General features: G+C 44.6%; 1 protein-coding gene across 1 annotated transcript; it reads right to left on the bottom strand.

Annotated features, from left to right (window-relative positions):
* Nucleotides 1–13,244: 13,244 nt before the first annotated feature.
* Nucleotides 13,245–21,090, bottom strand: LOC137378631 (probable G-protein coupled receptor 139). The gene is made up of 2 exons (XM_068048924.1): nt 20,991–21,090; nt 13,245–14,137 (listed from the first exon to the last, which is right to left on the bottom strand). Exons 1-2 carry the CDS (start codon nt 21,088–21,090, stop codon nt 13,245–13,247), a joined length of 993 nt encoding a protein of 330 aa, XP_067905025.1.
* Nucleotides 21,091–25,920: the final 4,830 nt, after the last annotated feature.

The following is a 25,920-nucleotide window of genomic DNA, read 5'->3' as shown; positions in this document are numbered from 1 at the left end:
TCACCCAAGGAGGTCTGGCTTTCCTTCCTGTTGGAATGTACCAAGCCTGTACCTGAAACATTTCCTTAAAGATCTCCCATTGTTAACTTAACTTACCTTTTGTTTCGGCAGCTTTTTTTTGAAGCAGCGATCGTGCGAGCGAGGTGGCAGCTGGGAAGGTGAGTTTCAGTTTAAGTTAACCTACCTCGTGATTCGGCGGTCACGGGGACAGCTGGGTAAGTAAACCTATATATTCGGGCAGTGGCTAAACCTGAAACGCTGCACGTGTAGTGTCTCCCACCCATCCTCCTCCTCTAACCAAAAAAAAAGGACTCTTGTGTGGAGGGTTTGGTAAGGTAAGGTTTTCCTTTTTTTTTTAAATCTCTGTTGTCAATTTAGAGCAGAGGGGATGGAAGCTAGGGCAGTTGCATGCTCCTCTTGCAAGATGTGGGAGGTGAGGTTCAACACTTGTGTCCCTGCTGACTTCACCTGTGAGAAGTGCACCCAACTCCAGCTCCTCGCAGACCGCGTTAGGGAACTGGAGCTGGATGAACTTCGGATCATTCAGGATGCTGAGGGTGTGATCGAGAGCAGTTATAGGGAAGTAGTGACACCGAAGTTACAGGATAAAGGTAGCTGGGTGACCGTCAGGGGAGGGAAAGGGAATAGTCGCACAGTGCAGGGATCCCCTGTGGCTATTCCCCTCAATAATACGTATACAGTTTTGGATACGGTTGTGATGGGGGGACCTACCAGAGGAAAGCCACAGTGGCCAGGTCTCTGGCACTGAGCCTGGCTCAGTGGCTCAGAAGGGAAGGGGGGAGAATAGGAGAGAGATAGTGATAGGAGATTCAATGGTGAGAGCAACAGACAGGAGATTCTGTGGTCGCGAACGAGACTCCCGGATGGTATGTTGCCTCCCGGGTGCCAGGGTCAGGGATGTCTCGGATCGAGTCTACAGGATTCTTAAGGGGGAGGGGGAGCAGCCAGAGGTCGTGGTACATATCGGTACCAATGACATAGCTAGGAAAAGGGATGAGGACCTGAAAAGTGAATATAGGGAGTTAGGTTAGAAGCTGAAAGGCAGGACGAGCAGAGTAGTATTCTCAGGATTGATCCCGGTGCCACGTGCTAGTGAGGCTAGAAACAGAGAGCGAGTGCAGCTGAACACGTGGCTGCAGAACTGGTGTAGCAGGGAAGGATTCAGATATGTGGATCATTGGGATACCTTCTGGGGAAGGTGGGACCTGTACAAGAAGGTCGGGTTGCATCTGAACTGGAGGGGCACCAATATCCTGGGCAGGAGGTTTGCTGGAGCTCTTCGGGAGGGTTTAAACTAGTTTGGCAGGGGGATGGGAACCGGAGCTATGGATCAGTGGATGGGGTAGCTGTTGAACAGGCAGATACCGAGTGCAGAGAGTCTGTGAGGAAGGCTAGACAATTGACACGACAAAGTTTCAGCCAGTATGATGGGTTCAAGTGTGTCTATTTTAACGCAAGAAGTGTCAGAAATAAGGGTGATGAACTGAGAGCATGGATCAGTACTTGGAGCTACAATGTTGTGGCCATTACGGAGACGTGGATATCACAGGGGCAGGAATGGATGTTGGATGTTCCGGGGTTTAGATGTTTCAAAAGGAATAGGGAGGGAGTTAAAAGAGGTGGGGGAGTGGCATTGCTAATCAGGGATAGTATCACAGCTGCAGAAAGGGAGGTCGTCGAGGAGGGTTTGCTACTGAGTCATTATGGGTGGAAGTCAGAAACATGAAAGGAGCAATCACTTTGTTGGGAGTTTTCTATAGACCCCCCCAATAGCAACAGAGATACGGAGGAACAGATTGGGAGGCAGATTTTGGAAAGGTGCAGAAGTAACAGGGTTGATGACATGGGTGACTTCAACTTCCCTAATATTGTTTGGAACCTCCTTAGTGCAAATAGTTTGGATGGAGCAGTTTTTGTCAGGTGTGTCCAGGAAGGTTTCCTGACTCAATATGTAGATAGGCCGAATAGAGGGGAGGCTATGTTGGACTTGGTGCTTGGCAACGAACCAGGCCAGGTGGCAGATCTCTCGGTGGGAGGGCATTTCGGTGATAGTGATCACAACTCCCTGACCTTTACTATAGTCATGGAGAGGGACAGGAGCAGACGGGATGGGAAAATATTTAATTCGGGCAGGGGGAATTACAATGCTATTAGGCAGGAACTGGGGAGCATAAACTGGGAACAGATGTTCTCAGGGAAATGCACGACAGAAATGTGGAGGTTGTTTAGGGAGCACTTGCTGCGACTGCTGGATAGGTTTGTCCCGATGAGGCAAGGAAGGGATGGTAGGGTGAAGGAACCTTGGATGACAAGAGATGTGGAACAGCTAGTCAAGAGTAAGAAGGAAGCTTACTTAAGGTTGAGGAAGCAAGGATCAGACAGGGCTCTAGAGGGTTACAAGGTAGCCAGGAAGGAACTGAAGAATGGACTTAGGAGAGCTAGAAGGGGTCATGAAAAAGTCTTGGCGGGAAGGATTAAGGAAAATCCCAAGGCGTTCTACACTTATGTGAGGAACAAGAGGATGGCCAGAGTGAGGGTAGGGCCGATCAGGGATAGTGGAGGGAACTTGTGCCTGGAGTCGGAGGAGGTAGGGGAGGTCCTAAATGAATACTTTGCTTCAGTATTTACTAGTGAGAGGGACCTGGTCGTTTGTGAGGACAGCGTGAAACAGGCTGATATGCTCGAACAGGTTGAGGTTAAGAGGGAGGATGTGCTGGAAATTTTGAATGACATGAGGACAGATAAGTCCCCGGGGCCAGATGGGATATACCCAAGGATTTTATGGGAAGCGAGGGAAGAGATTGCTGTGCCTTTGGCGATGATCTTTGCATCCTCACTGTCCACTGGAGTAGTACCGGATGATTGGAGGGTGGCAAATGTTATTCCCTTGTTCAAGAAAGGGAATAGGGATAACCCTGGGAATTATAGACCAGTCAGTCTTACGTCAGTAGTGGGCAAATTATTGGAGAGGATTCTGAGAGACAGGATTTATGATTATTTGGAAAAGCATGGTTTGATTAGAGACAGTCAGCATGGCTTTGTGAGGGGCAGGTCATGCCTCACAAGCCTTATTGAATTCTTTGAAGATGTGACAAAACACATTGATGAAGGAAGAGCAGTGGATGTGGTGTATATGGATTTTAGCAAGGCGTTTGATAAGGTTCCCCATGGTAGGCTCATTCAGAAAGTGAGGAGGCATGGGATACAGGGAAAGTTGGCTGTCTGGAAACAAAATTGGCTGGCCCATACAAGACAGAGGGTTGTAGTAGATGGAAAGTATTCAGCATGGAGCTCGGTGACCAGTGGTGTTCCACAAGGATCTGTTCTGGGACCTCTGCTCTTTGTGATTTTTATAAATGACTTGGATGAGGAAGTGGAAGGCTGGGTTAGCAAGTTTGCCGATGACACGAAGGTTGCTGGAGTTGTGGATAGTGTGGAAAGCTGTTGTAGGTTGCAACAGGACATTGACAGGATGCAGAGCTGGGCTGAGAAGTGGCAGATGGAGTTCAACCTGGAAAAGTGTGAAGTGATTCATTTTGGAAGGTCGAATTTGAATGCAGAATACAGGCTTAAAGACAGGATTCATGGCAGTGTCAAGGAACAGAGGGATCTTGGGGTCCATGTCCATAGATTGCTCAAAGTTGCCACCCAAGTTGATATGGTTGTTATGAAGGCGTATGGTGTGTTGGCTTTCATTAACAGGGGGTTTGAGTTTAAGAGCCGCGAGGATATGCTGCAGCTCTATAAGGACCTGGTTCGACCACACTTGGAATATTGTGTTCCGTTCTGGTCGCCTCATTATAGGAAGGATGTGGAAGCTTTAGAGAGGGTGCAGAGGAGATTTACCAAGATGCTGCCTGGACTGGAGGGCATGTCTTACGAAGAAAGATTGAGGGAGCTAGAGCTTTTCTCATTGGAGCGAAGAAGGATGAGAGGTGACTTGATAGAGGGGTACAAGATGATGAGAGGCATCGATAGAGTGGATAGTCAGAGACTTTTTCCCAGGGTGGAAAGGGCTATCACCAGGGGGCATAATTTTAAGGTGATTGGAGGAAGGTTTCGGGGAGATGTCAGAGGTAGGTTCTTTACACAGAGAGTGGTGGGTGCGTGGAATGCGCTGCCAGCGGTGGTAGTAGAAGCAGATACATTAGGGACATTTAAGCAACTCTTGGATAGGTACATGGATGATAGTAGAATGACGGGTAGGCAGTTAGTTTGATCTTAGAGTAGGTTAAAGGGTCAGCACAACATCGTGGGCCGAAGGGCCTGTACTGTGCTGTACTGTTCTATGTTCTATGTTCCATTACAGATTTTCCTGTCTATCTTTGGTTCTATTTTACCCTGACTAGATCCCCTCTCATCCCATTGAAGTTAGCCCTCTTTAAATTTAGAAGTTCTACTTTAGATTGTCCCTTGCTCTTCATTACTGTTCTAAAACTTATGACATGATGATCATTCTTACCCAAGTGTATCCGACGGGCACTTTTCCACTTAGCCCACCTCTTTCCCAGCACCAGATCCGGCAATGCCTTCTTCCTAATTGAGCCGAGAACAAACTAGTCAAGGAAGTTCTCCTGAACACATTTCCGAAATTCCTCTGCCTCCTTACCCATTACTGTAAAATTATCCAAATCGATATATGGGTAATTGAAGTCCCGCAATATCACCACTCTATAGTTCTTGCATATCTCTGTGATTTCCCTGCAGATTTACTTCTCCATCTTGTTCTCAATATTTGGAGACCTATAGAACACCCCCAGTATCATGATCATGATCTTTTTGCTGTTCAACTCGAACCAAATGGATTGTCCTTGCACCCCCTCCAGGAAATCCTCTCTTTCCAACACTAATCTTCCCTAATCAGTCCTGCCACCCCACCTCCCCTTTTTCCTTCCCTATCTTTTCAGAACTCTTTGTATTAGTGAATAGGAAGCACACAGTCCTTACCATTTTTCCATTATCGCTACTACATCATATTCCCACACAGTATTTGTACTTGCAGATCACCAACCTTATTCACCACACTTTGTTCATTTACATGCATGCATTCTAAACCTGAATTTGTGTTCCTTGTAATCTTTCTTACTCTGCTTCGATCTAATATGTCACTACTATAATAAAATCAAAATACTGTGGATGCTGGAAATCTGAAACAAAAACAAGAAATGCTGGAACCACTCAGCAGGTCTGGCAGCATCTGTGGAGAGAGAAGCAGAGTTAACGTTTCGGGTCAGTGACCCTTCTTTGGAATATGTTACTACTTCCTCCTCTAATACCATCCAACACTCTCATTCCTTTTTGCATCTTATTCCTCTTTTCTACTTCTAGATGCTGGTGCCCTACCCCTGCCAATTCATTTTAAACCCTCCCCAACCACACGAGTGAACCTCCCAATGAGGACATTGGTCCCAGTCCAGTTGGAAAGGTGCCTCCCGCCTGAGAACTGGCCCCAATGCTCCAAGAATCTGAAGCCCTCCCTCCTGCACCATGCTCCAAACCATGCATTGTTCTATCTTATTTCAGCTCTCGCTGGTGCATGGCACTGGGAGTAATCTAGAGATTACTACCTTTGAGGTCCTACTTTTTAACTTCCTCCTATTTCCTGAAAGTCTGACCATCAGACCTCAATACCTGCTCTCTCTATTTCGTTGGTATTGATGTGTGCCGCAATTTCTGGCTCACCTCCTTCCCCCTACAGAATATTCTGCAACCTCTCCGTGATGTCATTTACTCTGGTACTAGAGAGGCAATGCACCAAGTAGGACTATGAAGACATTTACAGAAACTCCTCTCTGTCCCCCTAAGTATGCAATGCCCTAGAACAACAACATTTTAACACTATGCCATTCCCTCCTGTGCAGTCCCTTGCCCATGGTGCCATGGTCTGGACTGCACTCGTCCAAGGTGTCATCACTCCCTGCAGTCTCCAAATCTGAGTACTAGTTTGAGAATGGCACACACCGTGAACACTCCTGAACTTTCTGCCTCTTCCTACTCTTCCAGATAGCCACCTATTAATATTCTGAACTCTGCCTGTGGGGTGAACACTTCCTGGAATGGATGATACAGAAAACTCTCAGCCTCCCTGATGCTGGCTCTGACCAGGGTTAAGAGTCTAATGCAGATTCACTGGATGTTACCAGGGATGAGGGTGCAGTGTAGATTCACTGGATGTTTCCTGGGAAGAGGATGCAGCCTAAATTCACTGGATGTTTCCTGGGATGAGGATGCAGTGTAGATTCACTGGATGTTTCCTGGGATGAAGGTGCAGCGTAGATTCACTGGGATGTTTCCTGGGATGAGGATGCAGCGTAGATTCACTGGGATGTTTCCTGGGATGAGGGTGCAGTATATATTCACTGGCATGTTTCCTGGGATGAGGATGCAGTATAAATTCACTGGCATGTTTCCTGGGATGAGGATGCAGCCTAAATTCACTGGATGTTTCCTGGGATGAGGATGCAGAGTAGATTCAGTGGGATGTTTCCTGGGATGAGGGTGCAGTATATATTCACTGGCATGTTTCCTGGGATGAGGATGCAGTATAAATTCACTGGCATGTTTCCTGGGATGAGGATGCAGCCTAAATTCACTGGATGTTTCCTGGGATGAGGATGCAGTGTAGATTCACTGGGATGTTTCCTGGGGTGAGGGTGCAGCGTAAATTCACTGGCATGTTTCCTGGGATGAGGATGCAGCCTAAATTCACTGGATGTTTCCTGGGATGAGGATGCAGAGTAGATTCAGTGGGATGTTTCCTGGGATGAGGGTGCAGTGTAGATTCACTGGGATGTTTCCTGGGATGAGGGTGCAGCGTAAATTCACTTGGGATGTTTCCTGGGATGAGGATGCAGTGTAGATTCACTGGGATGTTTCCTGGGATGAGTGTGCAGCGTAGATTCACTGGGATGTTTCCTGGGATGAGGGTGCAGTGTAGATTCACTGGGATGTTTCCTGGGATGAGGATGCAGCCTAAATTCACTGGATGTTTCCTGGGATGAGGATGCAGTGTAGATTCAGTGGATGTTTCCTGGGATGAGGGTGCAGTGTAAATTCACCTGGGATGTTTCCTGGGATGAGGATGCTGTGTAGATTCACTGGGATGTTTCCTGGGATGAGGGTGCAGCGTAGATTCACTGGCATGTTTCCTGGGATGAGGATGCAGTATATATTCACTGGCATGTTTCCTGGGATGAGGATGCAGTATAAATTCACTGGCATGTTTCCTGGGATGAGGATGCAGTATAAATTCACTGGCATGTTTCCTGGGATGAGGATGCAGTATAAATTCACTGGCATGTTTCCTGGGATGAGGATGCAGTATAAATTCACTGGCATGTTTCCTGGGATGAGGATGCTGTGTAGATTCACTGGGATGTTTCCTGGGATGAGGGTGCAGCGTATATTCAGTGGGATGTTTCCTGGGATGAGGATGCAGTGTAGATTCACTGGGATGTTTCCTGGGATGAGGATGCAGTGTAGATTCACTGGGATGTTTCCTGGGATGAGGGTGCAGCGTATATTCACTGGGATGTGTCCTGGGATGAGGATGCAGCCTAAATTCACTGGATGTTTCCTGGGAAGAGGATGCAGTGTAGATTCACTGGGATGTTTTTGGGATGAAGATGCAGTGTAGATTCACTGGGATGTTTCCTGGGATGAGGATGCAGTGTAGATTCACTGGGATGTTTCCTGGGATGAGGGTGCAGTGTAAATTCACTGGCATGTTTCCTGGGATGAGGATGCAGTGTAGATTCACTGGGATGTTTCCTGGGATGAGGGTGCAGCGTAGATTCACTGGGATGTTTCCTGGGATGAGGGTGCAGTGTAAATTCACTGGCATGTTTCCTGGGATGAGGATGCAGTGTAGATTCACTGGGATGTTTCCTGGGATGAGGGTGCAGTGTAAATTCACTGGCATGTTTCCTGGGATGAGGATGCAGTGTAGATTCACTGGGATGTTTCCTGGGATGAGGGTGCAGTGTAGATTCACTGGGATGTTTCCTGGGATGAGGGTGCAGTGTAAATTCACTGGCATGTTTCCTGGGATGAGGATGCAGTGTAGATTCACTGGGATGTTTCCTGGGGTGAGGGTGCCGCGTAAATTCACTGGCATGTTTCATTGGATGAGGATGCAGTGTAGTTTCACTGGGATGTTTTTGGGATGAAGATGCAGTGTAGATTCACTGGAATGTTTCCTGGGATGAGGATGCAGTGTAGATTCACTGGGATGTTTCCTTCGATGTGGTGTTACAAGTGTGAAGAGAAACTTTGGTGATATTACAATATGGGGCGGATTTCAATGATTGAAGAACTATGTGCAGAAGATATTAATTATGATGAATAACATATCCTGTTTCTTTTGGGGAGTTAAACTGAGGCCCATTCTGTATGTTTAGATGTATATAAATGTATAGACGTGGTCTCTTCCGACTACGAGAAAAGATCGGTTGTCCACCAAAGCTACTAAGTATCATCACCTCATTCCATGACGATATGAAAGGCACAATTCAGCATAGCGGCACATCATCAGACCCCTTTCCTATCCTGAGTGGTATGAAACAGGGCTGTGTTCTCGCACCTCCACTGTTTGGGATCTTCTTCTCCCTGCTGCCTTCACATGAGTTCAAGTTTTCAGAAGAAGGAATTTTGCTCCACACAAGATCAGGTGGCAGGTTGTTCAACCTTGTCTGTCTAAGAGCGAAGACCAAAGTACAGAAAGTCCTCATCAGGGAACTCCGCTTTGCTGACAAAGCTGCATTAACATCTCACACTGAAGAGTGTCTGTCGAGACTCATCGACAGGACTGCGGCTGCCTGCAACGAATTTGGCCTCAGCATCAGCCTCAAGAAAATGAACATCATGGGACAGGACATCAGAAATGCTCCAATCATCAATATCAACGACCACACTCCAGATGTGGTTCAAGAGTTCACCTACCTAGGCTCAACTATCATCAGTAATCTGTCTTTCGATGCAGAAATCAACAAGCGCGTGGGAAAGGCGTCCGCTGCTATGTCCAGACTGGCCAAGAGAGTGTGGGAAAATGGCGCACTGACTCAGAACACAAAAGTCCGAGTGTATCAAGCCTGTGCCTTCAGTACCTTGCTCTACAGCAGCGAGGTCTGGACACCGTATGTCAGCCAAGAGCGATGTCCCAATTCATTCCATCTTCGCTGCCTCCAGAGAATCCTTGGTATCAGGTGGCAGGACCATATCTCCAACACGGAAGTCCTTGAGGCAGCCAACATCCTCTCCATATACACCCTTGAGCCGCATGGAAGATGGCAGGATCCCCAAGGACACATTGTACAGCGAGCTCGTCACTGGTATCAGACCCACCGGCCGTCCATGTCTCTGCTTTAAAGACGTCTGCAAACGCGACATGAAGTCCTGTGACATTGATCACAAGTCATGGGAGTCAGTTGCCAGCGATTGCCAGAGCTGGCGGGCAACCATAAAGGTGGGGCTAAAGTGTGGTGAGTCGAAGAGACTTAACAGTTGGCAGGAAAAAAGACAGAAGTGCAAGGAGAGAGCCAACTGTGTAACAGCCCCGACAACCAATTTTACCTGCAGCACCTTCGAAGAGTCTGTAACTCTAGAATTGGACTTTACAGCCACTCCAGGCGCTGCTTCTCAAACCACTGACTACCTCCAGGTGCTTACCCATTGTCTCTCAAGACAGGGAGGCCAAAGAAATGTTCTATATTTGTTGTGAAGTTCTCCCTATGTCCTGGTGTTGGAATCACAGGACTATTAGAATGCTGGACTTTCTATCTTGTGGATTAGATTACAAGAGTGTGAAAGTTATGCTTCAGCTATACAAAGCCCTGGTTAGACCACACCCAGAGTACTGTGATCATTTCAGGGCACCACACTTTGGGCAGAATATATTAGCCTCGGAGGGAGTGCAGCGAGAAGGTACGATGTGATTTGATCAAAGTTCTCAAGATATGAAGGGGGACCAGGTAAGGTAGAGAGAAATGATTTCTGCCAGATGTGTAGTCTCGTACCAGGGACTTCAGTCAAACAAAACAGGGTCAGGCCTTTCAGGAGTGAAAGTGGGAAACAATTCTTCATGCAAAATGTGGTAAAAATTTAGAATTCTCTTCCACAAACAGCGATTAAGCGAGATCAATTACTCATTTCAAATCTGTGATTGAAATATTTTTCGTATCCAAAGAGCTAAGCGATCCCATAACCAATGGATCAGATCTAAGCTCTGCAGTCCTGCAACATCCAGTCATGAATGGCAGTGGACAAATAAACAACTAACTGGAGGAGGTGGCTCCACAAATATCCCCATCCTCTACACAAAAGGCAGGACAAATCCAGCACAGCCAATTACCGCCCGATAGTCTACTCTCAATCATCAGTAAAGTGATGGAAGGTGTCATCAACAGTCCTATCAAGCAGCACTTGCTTCGCAACAACCTGCTCAGTGACGCTCAGTTTGGGTTCTGCCAGGGCCACTCAGCTCCTGACCTCATTATAGCCTTGGTCCAAACATGGATAAAAGAGCTGATCTCAAGAGGTGAGGTGAGAGTGACTGCCCTTGACATCAAGGCAGCATTTGACCGAGTATGGCATCAAGGAGCCCCAGCAAAACTGGAGTCAATGGGAATCAGGGGGAAAACTCTCTGCTGGTTGGAGTCATACCTAGCGCAAAGGAAGATGGTTGTGGTTGTTGAAGGTCAATCATCTGAGCTCCAGGACATCACTGCAGGAGTTCCTCAGGGTAGTGTCCTCGGCCTAACCACCTTCAGCTGCTTCATCAATGACCTTCCTGCAATCATAAGGTCAGAAGTGGGGATGTTCGCTGATGATTGCACAATGTTCAGCACCATTCGAAACTCCTCAGATACTGAAGCAGTCTATGTAGAAATGCAACAAAACCTGGACAATATCCAGGCTTGGGCTGAAAAGTGGCAAGTAACATCCGCGCCACACAAGTGCCAGGCAATGATCATCTCCAACAAGAGAGAATCTAACCATCTCTCCTTGACATTCAATGGCTGAATCCCCCTCTCTCAACATCCATTGACCAGAAACTGAACTGGAGTATCCATATAAATACCGTGGCTACAAGAGTAGGTCAGAGGCTAGGAATCCTGCGATAAGTAACTCACCTCCTGACTCCACAAAGCCTGTCCACCATCTGCAAGCAACAAGTCAGGAGTGTGATGGAAAACTCTCCACTTGCCCTATAAATATATGGTTACGGACAGGTGGGAAATGGTATGGGTGACTTCTGCTTTTCACCTCTCAACTGACCACAGATAGTGTTTGAAAAATAGTGCTAAGTCCCTGAGTGTTTCAGGGTCAAATAAACAGAGAAACAACCAGTTTTCTCTTGGGTTAAAAAAAGATAGATAACTATTTATTAAAACAATACCCAAAAATGTTCACAACCTCACCCACTCACGTATTCACGCACATTCTTACACACAAGAAAAGATATAGAGCAGAGGGTAGCATGCAATAAGAGTTCTATTGTTGTAAAGAGAGTTCACATTGAAACCTTCTGGGTTTTCCAGGAGGAAATTTTAACACCATTGCAGGCCTGAATGTTCCTTGTCTTGGAATTGATGAAGTTTCGCAGACTCAGTCCCAAGTTGGTGGTGGATGTCCTGCTTCAATTTCTCAGTTATGGAGTTTAAAGTCACCTTGCAATCTCTCTGCCGAAGTAGTTTAAAGATTGTCCTGGCAGGGCTTATTGCTGAGCTGGATCGACCTCAGAGCTTCTCTGGCTGGAATGGCTTTCTGTCTTTCTCTCCCAGAACAATTACTTATTTTATGGTAAAAGCTTATCAGGTTTTGGTTTTAGGCCGGTGACTCCAGAGGTTCTTCCTTGGGGTGTTCATACAATATCCCATGATGTGGGGACCATTGTTACATAATGGCGTTTGAATGTGCTCCATTTTGATAAATAGGTGTTATTTCACAACTATTATTTTGGCCTTGGCTTTGGAGTCAGTCTGTCTGCAAAAGCCTTTGCTCGCTCAGTATTTGATGATGAATCATTAGCATTGGATGGGCTGTTTTACATATCATTGTGTCTCCTCAAGGCAATTCCAGACATCCGTAATGTTGATTGGCTGTACAGGAGAGGAATCACCTGACATTTCTCTACATGCTGCGAGGTTGCAGAGTATCCATTTGCTTATACCATAGTTGGCGCAGGTGGCATAGTTGGCATAGGTGGCGCAGTGGCTAGCACTGCAGCCTCACAGCTCCAGCGACCCGGGTTCGGTTCTGGGTACTGCCTGTGCGGAGTTTTATAAGTTCTCCCTGTGACCGCGCGGTTTCCTTCGGGTGCTCTGGTTTCCTCCCACATACCAAAGACTTGCAGTTTGATAGGTAAATTGGCCACTGTAAAAAATTGCCCGTGTGTCGGTAGGTGGTCGGAGAATTGAGGGAAGGTGGGGATGTGAGAGGGAAAAATGGGATTAATATAGGATTAGTATAAATGGGTGGTTGATGGTCGGCACAGACTCGGTGGGCTGAAGGGCCTATTTCGGTGCTCTATCTCTCTATGACTGTATGAGTTCAGCAGTTTACATTTATTTCATAATTCCTCAAGTTCATTTAATATTTCATCACTGTTCCCTCAGTGAGCGTGACAAGAGTCACAGTGTACAAAAACAAGGAAGTTATGGTAAACTGTTGTAAATCACTTGTTGGACCTCAGCTAGAGTATTGTATCCAATTCTATAGGAAGGATGTCCAGGCTTAGCGAGGGAGTGGAGGAGATTTATTAGGATGGTAGCAGGAATGAGGGACTATATGTGGAGAGACTGGAGAAGCTGGGATTGTTGTTCTTGGAGGAAGTTAAGAGGAGATTTAATAAAGTTGTTCAAAATTATGAGTTCTGACAACGTGGAGGAAATGTTTGTACTGGCAGTAGTGACAGGAACCAGAGGACACAGATTGAATGCAATTGGCAAAAGAACCAGAGGGCAGATGGGAATAAAAACATTTAGTCAGTGAGTTATGATCTGGAATGTACTTCCTGATAGGGTGGTGGAAGCAGAAACAATAGAAAATTTCAGAAGGGAATTTGATAAATATTGTAAGGGAATCAGTGCTGAGCTGCTCGGAGCTCTGGGATTTGGGCTCTGGTACAATCCTGATCCTCTGAGCTCTGAATTTAGCGCTGCTCATCGGGATATTATCTTATTTATGAGATGGAACTGAATTCTAATGCTGAGAAATCTTTTCATTCACTGTTTATTGAATCTGAGAATCACAGTGAAAGGATATTTCACAACCTTTTTCAGCTGCTCTCGGAATTTGCTCTGAGTCATTGTGTAGATACAGGTGTTTGTGCAGGTACTGAGGAGCTGGAGCAGGTATCCGATGGTACTTGCGGTGGGTGAAGGGGTATAGGAATCAGACATGAATGCAATTCGCTGATACAGGAAACACGTAACATAGGGCGTCCATAAAACAATAAAACTACCTGAGATAGTGAATAGTAAAACGATGGATTTTCTGCGTTTGTCCATCTCGGGGTCACTGGGACTCTCCCTATCACTGTCCGCCTGGAGTCTCCGGCGGGCTCTACTAGCTATTAAAATGTGTCTGAAGGTCAGAGTGTTGAGAAGCAGAATCAAAACGAATGGGAGCAAAGGGGTTAGAAGGGTTAGAAGAATGTCGTAAGCTGCCCAGAAGATTGAAGTGTAATACTCTGGTTTTGTGATGCAAAACCATTCCAAGTTATTGAAGATGTACTGAGCTTTAAATTTGAAGAACCAGGGAATACTTTCCAAACAGCTCAGCACAGGCACAGCTCCAATAATCACCCTTGCAGTTTTCTCAGTGCAATATTTAGTTTTCAGCTTCTGGCAACAAATGGCCACAAATCGATCAAAGGTGAAAGCAACTGTAAACCAGACAGAAATCTCTGTGGTGGAAATAATGAGCATCGTTACCAAACTACATATGGGAGTAATATCCAGGAAAGAAACTGGGAAATAAACAATCAGCCACCTCAGAATCACATCAGTCATGACAACCATGAGATCGGCCGCTGCCATGGCTACCAGGTAATGAGTGACACATTTGGAGAGACCACAGTTTCCCCGAGACAGGATCACAATCGCCAGCAAGTTAACTGCAAAAAAAAAAATTAAGGTAGGAATTACTGGTCAAGTTCAAAGCATCAGTTAAACAGGATGTTCTGTTGAATTTACTGCATCTCATATTTGAAAATGACGTCTGATTGTACTCGTGTTTTCAGCAGGAAACGGATTGTAAAATGAAAAACGACATATTGTTAATCAATTGAGAGAAATAAAAGCAGCATGTATCTTGAAAACAGACATGAGTTCTGGCCATATGACCTGGATCAGTGAGGGAGGAGCCCGAGGGAGGAGGGCCTAGTGTCAATGACATGGAGTCAAAGGAAGAGAGAGAGGTGGGAGGGCCTGGTGTTAACTGGGGTCTGGGGTCAGCCTGTTGTTAACCAAGAGAGGGGAAGGCAAGGGAAGAGGGCGACTTACAGTTAACAGTGGCGGGGGGAGAGGTGATGGGGAAGGTCGAGGGGAGAGTGAGAGGGGAGTACATGGTGTTAACCAGGCCGGGGGCTTAGAGTTGGTGGAAGGAGAGGAGGTCTTAGTCTTAACAGGGGTGAGGGGAAAGCGAATGATGGCGGCCTTCTACTAACCTAGGTGGAGGGAGGCTGGAGAACCTAGCATTAAGTTGGAAGAATGGGGATCTGCCTGGTGTTAACCGGGGGAGATGGCCGAGGGAGGATGGCAAGGGGTGGTGGAGAGGAGGGCCTGGTGATAACTGTAGAAGGAGGGTGAGAGTGGATGGCCTGTTGTTAACCCGTGATTGGGTGGAAGTGGGAGGTAGGAAGGTCTGGGAGGAGGGAGCTAATGATTCAGGTGCAATTATCTGTGCTAATTCAGCCCCTTCAAGTAAGCTCACAGCACAAGGAGGGAGGGAGGACATTTATTCCCAGACAGACCCTCAGGCCGTTTCATTCCAGTCAACAGATCTTCGGAGGTCTACTTCACTTGGGGTGCAGAGTGTAACAGAGATGTCTCATGCCCAATCAACTGTATGTCATCTGTGCATGGACCTTCCTGTGTTATCTGTAGAGCAGATTACTGGGGAGTTGATCTGTATCAGCAGGGTAGGGATGTAGTTCTCATGACTTGTACTGATAATATGCTCTTCATCCACGTGAATCTTGCTAACTTTGAGAATGTGAGAATCTGCCTCGGGTTTCTGATTCGAATTACATAGAATTTACAGCACAGAAATAGGCCATTCAGCCCACTGGTCTCTGCTGGTCTTTATATTCCATACAAAACATATGAACATACATATAAATTAGGAGCAGGAGTAGGCCACTCGGCCCTTCAAACCTGCTCTGCCATTCGATATCTTCATGGCTGAACTTAAGTTTACTCCACATTTCCACCTACTCCCGATAACCTTCCACACCCTTGCTTATCAAGAATCTATCTACCTCTGCCTTAAAAATATTCAAAGACTCTGCTTCAACCGCCCTTTGAGGAAGAGAATTCCAAAGACTCACGACCGTCTGAGAGAAAAAAATTCTCCTCATCGCTGTCTTAAATGGGCGGCCCCTTATTCTTGAACAGTGAACCCCAGTTCTAGATTCTTCCACAAGGGAAAACATCCACCCTGTCAAGACCCCTCAGGATCTTCTGTGTTTCAATCAAGTCACTTCTTGCTCTTCTATATTCCAGCGGATACAAGCCTAGCCTGTCCAATCTTTCCTCGTAAGAGAGCCCGCCCATTTCAGATATTAGTCTAGTAAACCTTCTTTGTACTGCCTCCAATGCATTTACATCCTTCTTTAAATACAGAGCCCAGTATTGTACACAGTACTCCAGATGTGGTCTCACCAATGCCCTGTATAGCTGAAGCATAACCTCCCTGCTTTTGTATTCAATTCTCCCATAATAAATGATAACATTCTATTAGCTTTCCTAATTACGTGCTGTACCTACAGACTAACCTTTTGAGATTCATGCACTAGGACACCCAGATCCCTTTGTTTCACACTTGCCCACATAATACTCCATTTGCCAGGTCTTTGCCCACTCAGTTAACCTATCTATTTCCCTTTGTAACCCCCTTATGTCCTCTTCATAATTTACTTTCCTACCAATGTATCATCAGCAAATTTAGCAACCATACCTTCGTTCCCTTCATTTAAGTGACTTATATCAGTTGTAAAAAGTTGATGCCTCAGCACAGATCCCTGTGGCACACCACTTTTTACATCTTGCCAACCAGAAAATGACCCATTGAAGCCTACCCTCTGTTTCCTGTTTGCTCGCCAACCTTCTATCCATGCCAATTTGTTACCCCCGACATCATTATTCAAGAAGGGTAGCTGGGATAAACCAGGTAATTACAGGCCAGTGAGTCTAACATCAGTGGTAGGGAAACTATTGGAAAAAATTGTGAAGGAGAGGATTAATCTCCACTTGGAGAGGCAGGGATTAATCAAGGATAGTCAGCACGGCTTTGTCAGGGGGAGATCATGTTTAACAAACTTGATTGAATTTTTCGAGGTGGTGATTAGATGTGTAGATGAGGGTAAAGCAGTTGATGTAGTCTACATTGACTTCAGTAAGGCTTTTGATAAGGTCCCGCATGGGAGATTGGTTATGAAGGCAAGAGCCCATGGGATCCAAGGCAACTTGGCAAATTGGATGCAAAATTGACTGAGTGGCAGAAGACAGAGGGTGATGATCAAGGGTTGTTTTTGTGAGTGGAAGCCTGTGACCAGTGGTGTACCACAGGGATCGGTGCTGGGACCCTTTCTGTTTGTAGTATATGTTAATGATTTGGACGTGAATATAGGAGGTATGATCAGTAAGTTCACAGATGACACGAAAATTGGTGGTGTCATAAATAGTGAGAAGGAAAGACTTGGATTACAGGATGATATAGATGGGCTGTAAAGATTGGCAGGACCCTAGAAAGTACAGAAGGTCAGAGGGACCTTGGTGTACTTGTCCATAGATTACTGAAGGCAGCAGCACAGGTAGATAAGGTGGTGAGGAAGGCATATGGGATACTTGCCTTTATTAGCCTAGGCATTGAATATAAGAGCAGGGAGGTTATGATGGAGCTGTATAAAATGCTAGTTAGGCCACAGCTGGAGTACTGTGTACAGTTCTGTTAACCAGACTGTAGGAAGGATGTGATTGCACTGGAGAGGGTGCAGAGGAGATTCACCAGGATGTTGCCTGGGCTGGACCATTTCAGCTATGTAGAGAGACTGGATAGGCCAAGGCTATTTTCCTTGGAGCAGACAAGGCTGAAGGGGGACCTGATTGAGGTTTACAAACTTATGAGGGGCATTGATAGGATAGATAGGAAGAAACGTTTTCTCTTAGCAGAGGGGTCGATAACCGGGGGCATAGATTTAAGGTAAGGCCTAGGAGATTTAGAGGGGATTTGAGGAAAAGTTTTTGCACCCAGAGCGTGGTTGGAATCTGGAAAACACTGCCTGAAGGGGTGGTAGAGGTAGGAACCCTATTTAAGAAGTATTTAGAAATTCCATAGCATACAAGGCTATGGGCCAAGTGCTGGAAAATGGGATTAAAATCGATAGGTGCTTGATGGCCAGCACAGACATGAAGGGCCAAAGGGCCTGATCTGTACTGTGTGACTCTATGACCATGAGCTTTTATTTTCTGCAATAACCTTTGATGTGGCACCTTATCAAATGCCTTCTGGAAATCTAAGTGCAATACATCCACTTTATCCACAGCACATGTAACTCCCTGAAAGAACTCTAATAAATTGGTTAAACATGATTTCCCTTTCACAAAACCATGTTGACTCTGCCTGATTACCTTGAACTTTTCTAAATGCCCTGCTGTAACATCTTTAATAATAGCTTCTAACATTTTCCCTCAGACAGATGTTAAGCTAACTGGCCTGTAGTTTCCTGCTTTCTGTCTTCCTCCCTTTTTGAATAAAGGAGTTAAATTTGCTATTTTCCAATCTAACGGAACCTTCCCCAAATCTAGGGAATTTTGGAAAATTAAAACGAACGCATTAACTATCTCACTAACCACTTCTTCTAACACCCCAGGATGAAGTCCATCAGGATTCGGGGACTTGTCAGCCTGCAGCTCCAACAATTTGTTCAGTATCACTTCCCTGGTGATTGTAATTTTATTGAGTTCCTCCCTCCCTTCTATTTCCTGACTTACAGCTAATACTGGGATGTTACTTTCATCCTCTGTAGTGAAGACTGATGCAAAATATCTGTTCAATTCATCTGCCTACTCCCACCCACTTTAGATTTAGATTTAGAGATACAGCACTGAAACAGGCCCTTCGGCCCACCGAGTCTGTGCCGACCAACAACCACCCATTTATACTAATCCTACACTAATCCCATATTCCTATCACATCCCCACCTGTCCCTATATATTTCCCTACCACCTTCCTATACTAGGGGCAATTTATAATGGCCAATTAACCTATCAACCTGCAAGTCTTTGGCATGTGGGAGGAAACCGGAGCACCCGGAGGAAACCCACGCAGACACAGGGAGAACTTGCAAACTCCGCACAGGCAGTACCCAGAATCGAACCCGGGTCCCTGGAGCTGTGAGGCTGCGGTGCTAACCACTGCGCCACTGTGCCGCCAACCCTATCGTCATATCCTTCTATTCTTTTCTCCCTCTTGTGATTATCCAGCTCCCTCTTCAATGCATCTATGCTATTTACCTCAACTACTTACTCCCTTTGTTAGTGACTTGCTGGCGATGTTTACACATTCAGTTGCCAACGTAATGTCTCAGACACTGAAGCGATAAATGTATATCGAGGATCCTCCCAGATTCCCAGTCAGGGCCTTCCTGACCAGGAGGCATTGAACTCAGTGTTGCTCCTCCACAATCCCTGCCTACACCTGCCTTTTGTCATTGCACTGGACAGAGGGGGAATAGAGAAGCTGAAAAGGGTCCAAGAGTCAGGGACAAGCTGGATCACAGGAGTCTCAGCTCAATCTCCTGAAAGGCATTCACCACCTGCTCGCCAACAATGTTGTCTGCAGAATGAAATCTGAACTGAACCCTGTGTCTGTTGAGTGTATTGAGGGGCTCAGATGCTTCGAGCAGTTGTGTTTGATTTCATTTGGTCCTTTGGGAAGAACTGCTCACAGACAGGATACACTTAATGTTCCCTCTCTTTCTAACTTAGTGCTTCTCTGAGGAATTTCCTTTGTGCCATTCCACTCTGAAAGGGAGGGATTTCCTCTGCCATGTGCTGTTCCACACTCTCCACTTCTTCACCCTTTCTTCCATCAGGATATATTCTGGTGAAACATTCTACCATTTGGTATGGTGGTTGGTCCAGTGGAGGATTCTGTTCTCAGGGATCTTTCCTAGCACCACTGGAGACCCGGGATGGAGATTATTGGCCTTCAATCACCAACTGACACAAGACCTGGCTGTCCACTCTTTCCAGGGCCAGAACAAAATCAATATTGACACTTCTCATCCATCTCTTTTTCTGTTACCTGAAGGAGTGCATCTCTATTTTTGATTGTATTTCATCCCTACAATGCTAATCCTAGGTCATCCAGTGTGCAGGGTGGGCAGCTGGAATGATCTTCTGAGCCTGGCAAAAGTCACCAGTTGCAGGATATGCAAGATTGTCAGGAATGATATTGCTTCCTACTTGTACAGACCTGGGACTGAACCCAAAACTTAACGTCCTTTCTGGCACAAATTCACACTGGTCAGTGAATCATGGATTCACATGGGTTAGAATTATTGATGAAACAAAACATAATCTTACAAACGATATTGCTGCACTCTTACACCAGCCCCTGCTCATGTATCTTTCTTTTCTAATTCAGCTGTAGTTGTGGTAATTTATTCCACTGAATATTCTTTCAAACAACAATTTTACATTTAGACAGCACCTTCAAATTAGGGAAATTCCTCAAAGCATAAGGAAAACATAGACACTGAACCGAAAAGGAGAATATTAGCAGTGTTGACCAAAAGCTTTCGAGGTGGGTTTCAAGGAAGGTCTAAAAGGAGAAGAAAGTGCAGAAGTGGGGGAAGGGAGTTCCACAGCATGGGATCCAGGTAGCTGCAAGGATTGTCACCAGTGGTGGGGTGGAGTGAAGGGGTGCACAAGAGGACAGTTAGAGGAATGAGAGATCAGAGGGGGTTTTAGGGCTGGGGAAATTTACAAAGAGAAGGAAGGGTGGGCTATGAAAGAACTTAAACAGGAGGAACCGAAGTTTAAAATGGAGACACTGGGGAAACCAGGAGCTAACTGAAGCTCAGTGAGCACAGGGTGAGTAGGAGTTTATACTGGATAGGATAGGAGTAGCAGTGTATTAGATGGAGATGAATGGAGGTTAGAATGGGTAGAAAGAGCTTGCATTTATAGAAAGATTTTTGGGTGCTTAGGATATCTTACAGTCCTTCCCAACCAGATGTGGAGCTAGGTTACAAAACAGATAAAAGAAAGACCATTTGCTCCACCTTCAATTCCAACATCCAGAAAAACTCCATAATGTGTCCGCACAATACAGTATTCAGTTGTTTCTCACATGCTCCGGGGTTTCTGTTCCAGTATCCAGAACAAATCTAGAGCTTGATGACTTTTTATGGGAAGAACTTCCTGAAATCTGAACCACTGTCATGGTTTGGTCTGAAATAGTGCCCAGTATGTTCATTGTCATTGCCTTTTTACATCGGACAATACATCTTTCAGTCACTCCTTTCAAGGCTGAAAAAGCCAGGTTTTTCCAGTTTTCCTTCACAACTTGTTCTTAGTGCCCAGAGATCTTCTGGCTGTTCTCTAAACTGGTTCCTTTTCTACTCAGGATCAGAACTAGAGTGAGTGAGTGCTCAGTTTGAGCATTGCTCCTTCATTTTGATTCCAATGTTGTCACTACATGACTCAGTATTCAATTTATTTGGTTTAATATTACTGCACCGTGATCTTGACAACTGGCCAGTGGGTTCTCTAACACTTTGGGATTATGTTTGACAATTACACCACCATTTCTGAAGGAAACATGTTTCCATAGCATCATCTTTGAAGAGCTATCCAATTAGTCCTGCTCTTTCCCCATAACCCTGCAATCTTTTCCCATTCAAGTATTTATCCAGTTCCCTTTTATTATTGAATCTGTCCTTTCAGGCAATGCCTTCCAGATCACAACATCTTGCTGTATAAAAGGTGACCTCATGCTACCTCTGGTTGTTTTGCCAATGATCTTAAATCTGTGTCCTCTGGTTACTGAACATTCACCCACTGGTAACAGTTTCTCCTTATTTAATCTATCAAAACCCTTCATCATTTTGAATGCCTTCATGAAATCTCTTCTTAAACTTCACTGCTCCAAGGACAAGCCAGCTTTTCTGGTCTCTCCAAGTAACTGACATCATTCATTCCTGGTACCATTCTGGTAAATTTCCTCTGCACCTTCTCTAAATGCGTGGCTTTATTCCTAAAATGTGGTGCAGAGAATTGGCCAGAATACTCCAGCTCAGGCCTAACCGGTGTTTCATAAATGTTTAGCAAATTGTCCATGCTTATTTCCTCTATTCCATTATTAATAAAGCCAAGAAACCTACGTGCCTCTGTAACAGCCTTCTCAACTTGCCCTGCTATCTTCAAAACTTTGTGTACATACCTCTTCAAGTCTCACTTCCTGAACCCCCTTTAAAATTGTACCATGCCGTTCATATTGTCAGCCCTCGTTCTTTCTACCAAAATTAATAAACTTATACTTCAGTGCATTAAATTTCATCTGCCATGTGTATGCCCATTTCACCAGTATGAGTCCTGAAGTCCGTCATTATAGGAACATACGAATTAGGAGCAGAAGTAGGCCATTCAGCCCCTCATGCCTGCACCACCATTCAATAAGAATCTGGCTGATCTGTTTGTGTTTGGAATTCCACACTCCCATCTACCCCCAATAACCATTGATGACATTGCCTAACCGAGCTCCGCCTTAAAAATATTCAATGACCCCACCTCACTACTTTCTGAAACAGAGTGTTTCAAAGTCGCACAACCCTCTGAGATAAAAAAAATTCTCCCCATCTCAGTCCTAAAAGGGTGACCACTAACTTTAAAACAGCCCTAGTTCTAGACTCACGCACAAGAGGAAACATCCTCTCTGCATCCACCTTGTCAAGACCCTTCAGGATCTTATAAACTTCAATCAAGTCTCCCCTCACTCTTCTAAACTCCAGTGAAATCAAGCCCAGTCTGTCCAACATTTCCTCATAAGACAACCTTCTCATTCCAGGTATCAATCTAGTAAACCTGCTCTGAACTGTCTCCAACGTACTTACATCCTTCCTTGAATCAGGAGACCAAAACTGCACACAGTATTCGAGATGTGGTCTCACCAATGTCCTGTATACTGAAGCATAACATCCTTACTTTTATTCTCAATTCCTCTCATAAGTAAGGATAGCTTTCCATTAGCCTTCTTTATTACCTGCTGTACCTGCATACTAATTTTTTGTGACTCATGCACGAGAAAACCTAGATCCCCTCGCACCTCAGAATTCTGAAGTCATTCTCCATTTAAATAATCCTCTGCTTTTTTATTCTTCCCGCGAAAGTGAACAACTTCACATTTTCTCACATCATGCTCCATCTTCCAGATCCTTGCCCACTCACTCAGCCTCTCTATATCACTCTACAACCTCCTTATGACCTCTTCACAACATCCTTTCCTAACTATCTTTGTGTCATCTTCAAATGTAGCTACTATGCCAACAGTCCCCTCATCTAAGTCATTAATATTAATAGTAAAATGTTGAGGCTCCAGCACCCTATTTTCTGCCAGCCAGCCAATCTTTTTTCCTTGCTGCTATGTTACCCCGTACAGCATGGGCTCCTACTTTGCACATCAACCTTTTATGTGGCACCTTGTCAAATACCTTCTGGAAATCCAAGTCCAGTACGTCAATGGGCTCCCCTTTATCCACAGCACATGTCACTCTTTCAAAGAACTCCAACAAATTGGTTAAACATGATTTCCCTTTCACAAAGCCTTGCTGACTATTTCTGATTACCTTGAGTTTTCCTCAGTACCCAGCTGCAAACTCCTTAATGATTGATTCTAACACCTTCTCCACAACAGACAGCAAGCTTAACTGGCCATTATTTACCTGTTTTCTGCCTCCCCCACTTGCTGAATAGAGGGGCTTTCCAGTCTGATGACACCTTTCCAGAATCTAGCGAATTTTGCAAAATTAACATTTACGCACCTACTACCTCATTAGCCACCTCTTTTAAGACCCTCGGATGAAATCCATCCGGATCCAGGCCCGCGGCTTCACAGGAAAGGGGTCAGTGACTTTCCAAATATCTTTGGTCAGTGCCACTTCCCTGGTGATTGTAATTTCACCAAGTCCCTCTCATCCTTCCACTTCCTGATAAACAGCTATTACTGGAATGCTTTTTGTGTCCTCTATAATGAAGACAGAAGCAAAATATTTGTTCATTGCATCCGCCATTTCCTTTTTATCGACTATTAACACCGCATTCTCACTCTCTGGAAGACTTTACTCACTCTTTTTACTTACTCTTTTCCTTTGTAAATACCTGTAGAAACTCTTGCTATCCATTTTTACATTTCTACCTAGCTTCCTCTCATACTCTAATTTCTTTCTCCTAATTAACCTTTTAGTCATTCTCTGCCATTCTTTATATTCTGACCAATCATCTGAACTGCCACTCATCGTATGCAATTATATGCTTTTTCCTTATGTTTGATGCTTTCCTAAACTCCTTTAGTTAACCACGGATGGTAGGTCGTCTCACAAGAATCTTTCTTTATAGTAGGAATATAATTATTCTGAATATTCTAAGATATCCCCTTAGATGTCTGCCACTGCTTCGCTGTTGATCTATCAACCAAGTTCACTTCAGCTTGCTCAGCTTTCATGTCCACATAGTTACCCTTATTCAAGTTTAAAATACTAGTCTCAGACCCACTCTTGTCTCTTTCCAACTGGAAGTAAAATTCAATCATATTGTGGTTGCTGCATTTTTACTCTGATATCGTTAATTAATCCTGTCACATTACGCAATGCCAAATCTAATATAACCTGATCTCTGGTTGGTTCCAGAACATGCTGTGGTGCTCTGAGAAACTATCCTGAAAGCATTCTATGAACTTCTCATCCAGGCTCATATTGTCAATCTGATTTTTCCAGTTTATATGTAGATTAAGTTCATCCATGATTATTGCCATCCCATTTTCACAAGCATCTAATCTTTCTTCTTGTATACTTCATCCAACATTGTGATTACTGTTCGGGGGCCTGTAGACACTCCCCCGAGTGACTTCTTTCCCGTACTATTCCTCATCTCCACCAAAACTGATTCTCCATCCTGATCTCCTGAACTAAGGTCCAAGATCGTATTATCCTATTGTTTACTACATTTCCAAGTTGTGTGTCACCTGGAAGCTTTGAAATGATGCCCTATATATCCAACACAATGTCATTAACATATATTAAAAAGAGCAGTTCTCCCAACACTGACTCCAAGTGTATACCACTGTATATCTCCTTCTAGTCTGAAAAATAAATGCCCACCACAACTCTCTGCTTTCTGTCTCTAAGCAATTTCATAGTGACACAGCCACTTTCCTTTTAATCCCATGGACTACAGTTTTGCTAACAAGTCTTTAATAAGTGAGGAATTTTGTCAAACACCGATCTAAAATACATGTACATGACATCAACTGTGCTACCTTCATCAACCCTCTCCTTTACTCCAACAAAGTCAATTAAGTTTGTTTTCTGCCGATTTGCAACGCATTACACTTATTACTTGACAAAGATCAATGTTGAGCCCACAACATATCTTGCCCATAAATCTCCAGTAATCTCCTTTCAGGCTCACGTACCCATTTCCCCTTTACAATCTTCTCAATGACCTTCTAAACATCTGCGAAAAGAGCAGGAAGAGGAAGTGAGGCAACACATGAGGTCAAGCATCTCACAATGGATTCCACGATCATTATTATTATCAGAATCATATTAAGCAAATACCATATCTGCAGTGTATACACACTGAAAACAGACTGCAGATGAAGATGTAATGAAGATATCAGACACAGTGCCACATTATCAGACCTCCAGAAATAAAACAGTCAAAATGTAAAGACATCGGTAGCTTCGGTTTTGCAGCATTATTCACCCCAAATCAGCCAAATTACATTCAGTGCAAAATAGGATTTGCATGATCTTTTGTGTTAGCTTAAAAATATTGCGCTAGATACTGGTAATGTCCACAAAACTGTCCACGTTTCAGATCTGATCCATCACTGTGGCAAATTTGCACCAATTGTGCCTATTTATGAGCCTTCAAGGAGGCTCCTAAAATTAAGCTGTTTTGTTTAGGCACAAGGACACTAATAGACATGTTTGAAAATCATTTAAACATTACTTTTTTAATTACTAAGAAACTGACTATTGTCCACCAATGTAACTATTGAACTGTTCTGTACAGCTTTTAACATTCATTTTCAATTATGTAAAATAGGCCGACACAAACTTCGATTTCAAATGCTTATTTTTTGTGTTAAATCCATTTTCAGCTTTTTTAGTAAAGCTGCACGATATTATCACTCTTTAATATATCAAGAAATATGTATAATTCACTCCAAAATGCTGACCGATCGTGCTGGTTCATGGCAGATTTTATTTTCAGAGACATTCAAATGAGTTTGAACAGAACTTGAGGAAAATTAGCATTTCTTGAAACAATCACAATTTGCACCCAGATCGCAGAAACACTTCACCAATGACACAACAATAAACAGATATCAGTGACTTATTAGTAACTTACTGGGCACTCCAATGGCACCAAGCACAGGACAGGAAAT

The sequence above is a fragment of the Heterodontus francisci genome, chromosome 17 (assembly GCF_036365525.1).
Source record: "Heterodontus francisci isolate sHetFra1 chromosome 17, sHetFra1.hap1, whole genome shotgun sequence".
Lineage (NCBI taxonomy): Eukaryota > Metazoa > Chordata > Chondrichthyes > Heterodontiformes > Heterodontidae > Heterodontus > Heterodontus francisci.
Note: the sequence above shows the minus strand (reverse complement) of the source record. Positions and strands in the feature narration are given on the sequence as shown.

What these genes read in the sequence shown, in the direction of transcription:
- LOC137378631 (XM_068048924.1), bottom strand. Translation starts at nt 21,090, where the DNA reads ATGATGCTATGGAAACATGTTTCCTTCAGAAATGGTGGTGTAATTGTC. An exon ending in GGCCAGTTGTCAAGATCACG is followed by an intron (nt 14,138 to 20,990) that starts GTGCAGTAATAT and finishes TTTTTTTTGCAG; the next exon opens with TTAACTTGCTGGCGATTGTG.